The sequence below is a fragment of the Debaryomyces fabryi genome (assembly GCF_001447935.2).
Source record: "Debaryomyces fabryi strain CBS 789 chromosome Unknown contig00238, whole genome shotgun sequence".
Classification (NCBI taxonomy): domain Eukaryota; kingdom Fungi; phylum Ascomycota; class Pichiomycetes; order Serinales; family Debaryomycetaceae; genus Debaryomyces; species Debaryomyces fabryi.
Window position 1 is genome coordinate 1 of NW_015385664.1, and position 8,261 is coordinate 8,261.

Consider the following 8,261-nt stretch of genomic DNA (forward strand, 5'->3'; position numbering starts at 1 on the left):
AGTACTTTCTTGTCGTTGAAGAAAACTGGTAGTATTGTCATTACTGCTTCATTAGTCGCACATGGAACCAATAAATCTGCACCAGCTCTTCCATATCAGGCTACTAAAAGTGCTCTTAGAGGAGTCGTAAGAGGTTTAGCTTCCGAATTTGGTCCTCAAGGAATTAGAGTCAATTCCATTTCTCCTGGTTATGTTAATACTGCCTTGACTCAGTATAAATTGGATGATAAATTCTCAATCTGGGGTGGAATCCCACGAATAGGAGAACCAAGGGAATTAGCTGGTGCTTATGTCTATTTGTTGTCTGACGCAGCTTCTTATACATCGGGAGAAGATATAAGGGTTCATGGAAGCGTTGATGCTTGGTGAAGGTTAAAACAAGCAATATTAGTTTTGTTATTTTTTATTTCCACATAGTTATACATAGCAACAAGTAACTATATTAGCAGAGGGCATAAATTATGATACGTAGACAGTGTAACCTTGTCAGGTAATAAAAGATATATCAGGAGCCTGAGGGGAAGATAAATAAGGGAAAAAACTAATCATTGACGGAGTTTTTGTGACAGCGCCTCATTATCTCAATTTAAGCATGTATCATAATAGCTATTCTGCTGCAAATTACCGGATATGGAAACATGTCATTTATTAAGCAAACCCCTAATAGGAAAAGACGATGCAGCAGGTAATAAAAAGTCCCTAGATATCATAAGTGAAACCAATATTCATGCCACAACTCCTCCGCTCCCAATTGTTAGCGAATAAAAGATACAGCTTAATCTTTGTCACTGATGCAGTGCTCAAATAACGCCTGCCTAAAACCTATGTGTAATTCGATTAGTCCAAAGGTTTATTTGTTGACTCCATTTCTTCTTTTTTACGATCATTTGTTGAATCTCAGAGTACAGAGCTACGAAGAAAATTTTAACAGATATTAGATTCTACAAATACGTACAAATTGCATGAGCAATTACAAACAGAGCAGTCTCCACTATATATGATAATTGAATAGTTAACTTTTTAGATCCATATCTCTAAATCAGACTAAATTTTTAATCATAAACAATATATATATTTTAATGAACTTTCTGAAAAGAAATTCTTGTTCAACTTAAGAGCATTACTTGAAAACCTAAACCCATAACATTAATGTGAACTGCGCGTATTTACCATTTTGAATAATTAAAGTTTGATTCATTATTAGAAGTTCTACGTTTAATGAAATATCAATTGTGTTAACTAAGTCCATATTTCTAGAACTAAATCCAACATAGATTTTATAGGTATCACGCTGAACGATCCAAGATTATGTTACCGCATCCCAGATAGATAAATCCTTTCTAGTGGTAGCAAAACCAAATTCATATCTTGGAATAAGATTATGAAAATCATAATACCTTTAATCCAAAAAAATAGAACGAGTAAAATCATCTTGAGGATTATACGATGTAGCATTGTATATGACCGGAACATATTCCAGGTCGTCTTTTGCTATTGTGAAAGGTATTTACCAGATGGATTATAATCACCAAATAATACACTTGTAAATGCTGAGCCTGTTTCTTGTCCTAATCGAAGTCTTATATACTTGATGGCAAGATTGTGAATCAGGACCCTGTTGATGAAGATGCGGAGGAACCTGATATTCCAATTTAAAATTATCACTAAGGTGTTCATAGTGAAAACTAAAGATGTCGCTTAAATACTAAAATTTGTTTATTACTGTCATCTGAAGAACATTCAGAATGAAAATTCATGATTTACGACTATTTTCACTTTTATGCAAAATGTGGAGACATATGCAACTCCCCTCCTCCACCATTTCTTGTGTACGAGAGAAAAATGGGATAGATATATTTTCCATATATCTCAAAAACGACATAGGATACTGTAGCCGTAAGGAAGAATTTCAAATTGTACCCATATATGATAGGAGAATAGTCATTAGAATTCTTTTAATTCAAGAAAACTTATGGAACACCTCCATTACTTATATATAACAAGTATCCTTACTGCTTTCTTATGATATTTTCTTTTATTGCAGTGATTAATCACCTAGTTCCCAATTTTAGAAAGGAAATGATATTAATTTCATGTTTGCCATCTTTACTAGACTTAAGAGGAACATATATTCCCTTCTTGATTCATTATTGATTTAATAACCGATATCATTAGTATGCCCTATCAAATATTTTGTGAGGAGATTGTGCCAGGATCTGGCTCAAGTAATTTTTGTCATAAATGTTCCTCAAAAGTGATTTGACGACTTCTTTATTTTCCATATTCCACTATTTTAGCGGAAATTCTGTTTCTCAAAATTCATATATATTCTTTCGATAACCAGAAACATTCCAATAGCCAGCAATGAAGAGCTTTCGAACATTAGAGACAAGCCATTTTTTGCGGTTAGTTAACAAACAAGTCATTCCCTTCTCTTAACCTGTAAATAATATGTGACAGGCACTGTATGGGAATTTCAAATTATAATTTTATTTTTGGTGTGTCACTGGTAATTCGACTACAAAGGCTAACTTGAATTTTATTTAAGTCTTCACTATCAGGGTTTTTGCTGATTGGGTCCAGTCCGTTTAAAATTTGTTCCTTACAGATAATTCATAGAAGACCTATAAAGTTTTCTAAAAGTTCTTTAAAATTCATTCAATCATTTATGATTCCAAACAAAGCACTATTCTTAATTAATCTATATACGGGCTTAAATATTTAATTATTAACATATTAGATTTTTTTTGACGATTTTTATCCCAGTATATAAGAACATTGGTAATCGCTAAGTATACATAAAACAATTATATTTTAATATCTTTTGAAGTATTTCCTAATTAAAGTTCACAATACTTCGGTCAGAATAATAACCTTCATAGAGCAATACCAGTTTCCTATTAAACTTATAACTGTCAGTTCTTCTAACCTCGCAAATGAATACTCAGAGTCTAATACTTGGCCAAAAAATGTAATATTCTCTTTTTCCTTTACGATGTTGAGATTAATAACAAATGTGAATAGCAATCTCAAAAGTATAAAAGAGAGTCAAAAAAAATTTCTCTGTTATATTTCCTACTTCTGAGATATTTCTTGATCTTTTGATTCTATTTCATCGATCTCGTGCAGATTCTTAGGCGAGTTTTCAAGTTGCGTTCGGTCAAATCTATCACCCATATAGCCTAAAATGGGCAAAAATAACATTACTATTGCACCAACTAAAGATACTATAAAACCCTTTCTGAATTTTGGAGCATCACTTGTAGGATAGAATACAATATTTGTCCAAACATTTATTGCTTGAGATACTGCATCCGAAAAACCAAGAACAAACGCTCTCTCTTCATTATCATGTCTACAACTTCTGTTTGCCCATCCTGAGATAATAGCTTGATTTACTCCATCAAAACCAATAATTAAAAAACAAACCCATCTCCAACCATCAGGTATATTCCATGCTGCAAGGGAAGAATAAGAAATTATAAAAAGACACTGGGTTATAGTCAAAAAAGGATAAATAGAGAATGTATCAGCAAGTCCTGCAAGCAAAAATTGTGCAACAATCCCAATAGCAGATTGAATAGTTGGATAATTATTAACTTGGGAAATTGAAAATCTCTCAGGAGAATTTGCCAGTAACCATAATGGGAATGCGGTGCCATCGGGTAAAGCTAAAACGTTTAAGAATACCCAAAAAGTAGTAAAAAAGTGGACGTGCCATCTTAAAAATACCCTCTTCACTAGACTAAAATTCAATGTACCTGGCTTTGCAATTCCTGAAGCTTGAGTCCTCTCTTTAGCGAGACGTAATTCTTCGGCTGGAAGCCACCATAACTTCTCAATCTGGTAAGGTGCCCCTGGAAAAATAAAAAAACCAAACAAAGCAATAGGTACAGTAAAAATACCATCAATAATGAACCCCCATTGCCACCCTGCTAATCCGCCTTTTCCACTTAAATTTTCATAGGCTGCTGATTGTAAATATCCGGAAAACATACCACCTAAACTAGATGAAATTGAAAACACCATTACCCTACGGTAAATCTCATCCCTTTTGTACCAAGATCCCAAAATATGTACGACAGTACAGAATATAGGTCCTTCTGCTAACCCAATTAAAAATCTCAAGGCAAACATATCACTGGAAGTCCTGACAGCTGCCCCACAAAAAGTCAAGACACCCCAAATTAATTCTAAAGAAGGAAGCATGTAACGAGCCCAAGGCCTCGTGACAAATAACATTCCAAAACACATAGAAATTATATATCCAGCGGAATACAATGATTTTGCATAACTCAAGTCATCACCAGTAAATTCAATATCATTTTTCATTCCAGATACATATGCATTAGTAATATTCGATTTGTCTAATGATTTTGTAAAATATGAGCAACAGACATAAGTAAGAATACAAAAATCCAACTTTAATAGTAAATTCTTCTCGTCTTTATCTAAATATGAAGGATACCATAAAAATAGACGAACAAAGCCATCATACCAATGATTTATTATTCTTCTTTCTTCTTCGTCAGCTTTAACTTCACTGTCATTAGATGTGTTTAGAGAAGTATTTAAGATACCATTCTCATAACCCAAACTTCCTCGTTTATGTGATACTTCAGTCTCAACTTGGTCCTTCTCTATACTATTTTGAATACTATTTTGTTCCTTCATGTCTTGCATACTTCTTGAACAATATATTTTGATTATATTCAGAAAATAGAATTTATACTTACAATAAATTGTGCTTTCTCCCTTGACGGAAAAATTTTCAGTGGCTTTAAAAGCACACAATTTTGACGTGAAATATTTCTTTTCAAACGCTTATCACATAAGATTTATATTTCAATCAAAACTGTGGCTCGATTTTTCTCGCATTCTATTGTTCTCTAAAATTTCCAGGATGAGATAATTAAGATTAGCTATCTATGAGAACAATTTTGAAGCACCAATATGCAGAATATACAGAATGGCTTGTTCTATTTTTAGTTATTGCCATTCAGCCTTTTATAGTTAGGTAAATAATAGGAGGTATTCTTATTAAATAGGGCTTTTAGTAGCTGAACAGATAATATTCAAAAAATCGACAAAAAAGGGTACAAAACCTATAAATGAATTATATGTACGCTCTTCTTAGAAACGAATGTGAATACCTGATTGATTTGTTCCTTGTAGATGATACTGTCAAACTGTACCAATTTGACTTAATCCAGCTACGATGAAACGAGATATTATAGAAACTTTCTAATGGTATATTTTGCAGACGAATATATCAAGGAAAAGTTCTTGAAAGCCGTATTTAATTCGTTTATGCTTCAGAATGACAGGCCTGTGCAACTGCGGACCAAAATTATCAAACTACAACCTTCTTTTTTGAAAGTGAACTGGTAAATCTTTTTGGGGACCTATATCAAAAGGATCCCCATCAATATGAAAAATATTTAGCGCCAACCTTTCAATCCAAACAATATTTCAGCAACTTTTCTTCGTGCTTCACGATGGTTTCCCATATTCAACAAGCACAACTCAATATACTGGAGATGTTGTTTAAAATTTAACACTCAACTTAGGTCAATCACTGTTAGATTGTGTCAAAAACTGGTACTTTTGGGTGATGCTTTAATTGGAATTTAGCCTCAAGTTCTCTAAAATCAAATAATTTTAAATTGAAAAGGGTGTTTATTTTCGCGAAAATCATCAAAACGATTAGAAGAAATGTCGCTTTTTGTCTTTAGACATGGGAGAATCGAATGTTAATAATTCCAAAACAAGATGAGTATCTGTTTCTCTATATACATACATTGTAGAGATATCTATCCCAAGTTACCCACTGCTGCGAAATTTGTGGGAGTAGAAGAAGAATAAATCTTAATTCTTTCATAGCACTAATTTACAAAAAGAAGGATCTATTGAACATTTCCTCGTCCACTCAAAGTAAATGAGATATTCAACCGTTATTCTTAAAAATGAGGTTCTTAGATTAGGGAGATCTCAAATTTTATGGTTTTGTATGTAACAAGGAATGATTATACATATATATCCGTGTTCTGCATCACGTGAATATCTTTCTGATTGATATGACCATGGAGGCATATAAAGCAATTGAACCGGATAATCCTAAGCTTTAACATTTCAGTAGTTCACATAAAAAATATGTAAAATAAAATTTCTTTCGGAGTTATTGAAAACAAGCGTATTATTGTGTAGCGGAAAACTGAAAATTGTAGTCAAAGGTCTCAAGAGAGGTATGTATCTTTTGAACTTGGGATAAATAGTTCAGTTTTTCTTGTGATTTTTCCGCTGTTAAATAAATATACAACGGCTTCAAAGTTTTGAATATCAGCTAGTCTACTTTTTTTTGCAAACTGGATCTAAACTAAGTGATATGAAAAACATAAACTGAGAAAAACAAATAAACCTTAGAGCCCAACATTTCATTACTGGTAGTGAATGCTTAGGAAGTTTTGTTCAATTATTCCATATATATAGCCTTTTCTTTCGATGTGCTACATTTACCCTAAATGGCCATATGTTAATGAAAAGATTCAGATCATAAAAGAGATTTATTAATAAATTAGATGGTTTATTAAGTAATGCTATCGAAATTCAATGATCTATAATAGCTTGTAGTCATATCCTTTCCTAAAAATTAGTATGAAAGTAATTATCAACCAGGAATTCTTAAAAGAATAGTAAGATTTATCGACACGGTATCCTCTTATGAGGATGAAGTTGAAACTAAGAGTTTTGTAAGAAGCTTTATCTATTGAACTAGTAATTCAAAATATGATGTATCTGGTCTTGACTTACGCCTACATTTTTAATCCTTCCTAATTACGGACTAATTTTCTGACTCTTTGATATAAGGGGTTTTTTTTCTTCTTTCAATTTGCTGAGTCCTTTATGACATTATAAATAGGTATTAAAAACATACATTCAAATAAACAGGTACATCGAGGTTAATATTGGAAATTAAAGACAAATTGTGGATTCGCAATTTTTTCAAATACATGAATATATTTAAGCACGTTAAATTATTTCCCTCACAACCGACTAGGTGATAGTGTAATTGTTTCACCTAGATATCCTAGATATCTAAGAGATGCAAATTCAAATGGATACGGAGACTAGTACATATAAATCAGAGACAAATATCAGTGATTTAATATCACATGTTAAAACAATTCTTAATTGTGTTGAAAACTTTTTGCAAAGCCGAAATTACAAAAAAAATATCTTCCACACTGAGCGGATGGCATCCTCAATTTAGTTGTAATGTAAGGTGAAGGGATACAGAACAAAAAAAATTGGACAAGTCCTGTTTGTTTTCAATTCAAAACTTTTATTGAAAGATAATCTTCTACTTTTATATAAGGAGTTATGGTCAGCTTTTGTAAATTAAGACTTTACCTAAACATAATGAGGATTCAAATACAGGCCTAAACTTTTCAGTTGAGTATTTTTGATTTTAGCAGCTTGTAAGAAAAAGAGAGGTGAAATTCTTGTTTAATATGTATACGGTGACTAACATGTCTGACACCCATAACTATGTAGATGAAAATCCTAATATACCTTGGCTTAATGTTGCTTCTCTAACGTTTAATAAATTTTTACCATATTCATCTTGAATTATATTCAAAGAATAATTATTGAACTCACCAAAATTGAGACAGATTATATCTTGTTTTAAAACTTTCAGTATAAATAAACCATTTGATAATCATTTCTCTCTATATCATCATGAGTATGTACACGATAATTATTTTGTCAAGAGAGCTCTTGGTTTCTCCACACACTTGCTGAAGCTTTGGACTACTAAAGACGAGTTTCAATCTTCAAACTGTTTGCAGCTATTCGGTTAAAAAAAAGGCGGCGATGAAAAATTGAACGTTAGCAATGCTTCATAATTATTATTTTAGGGAAGGTATTGCAAGATAAATCATATTTTTTCTTGTTTGCATGCATTCATGTATATCAGCAACTAATTTGTTGATATTTTGCTAAATTACTTTGAAAAGTAGGACTTATAGCTATTGAAACACGTACTCAGGAACGGATTACTATATTGGGTAGAGGAGAATATCTGTAAATCAAAGATTTGCCAATAGCGAGCGTTGTAAATGCACCTAATAAATCAATTTCCCCCACAAATTAGACGCGGGGAACAAGGCAATCTACAATTGCAGAGCGCTTGAAATTGCTGCATGTTAAACTACCGGCATGGTCTATAAATTCAGATAATGATGAAACTTAAAGAATTA

The 8,261-nt window shown here is 32.3% G+C and overlaps 1 protein-coding gene across 1 annotated transcript; it reads right to left on the reverse strand.

Moving 5' to 3' along the window:
* Positions 1 to 3,075: 3,075 nt before the first annotated feature.
* AC631_05609 (uncharacterized protein) lies at positions 3,076 to 4,683 on the reverse strand (the record flags this gene model as incomplete). Its single annotated transcript, XM_015614438.1, has 1 exon — positions 3,076 to 4,683. The coding sequence occupies one exon, from the start codon at positions 4,681 to 4,683 to the stop codon at positions 3,076 to 3,078; it is 1,608 nt and encodes a 535-aa protein (XP_015464733.1).
* Positions 4,684 to 8,261: the final 3,578 nt, after the last annotated feature.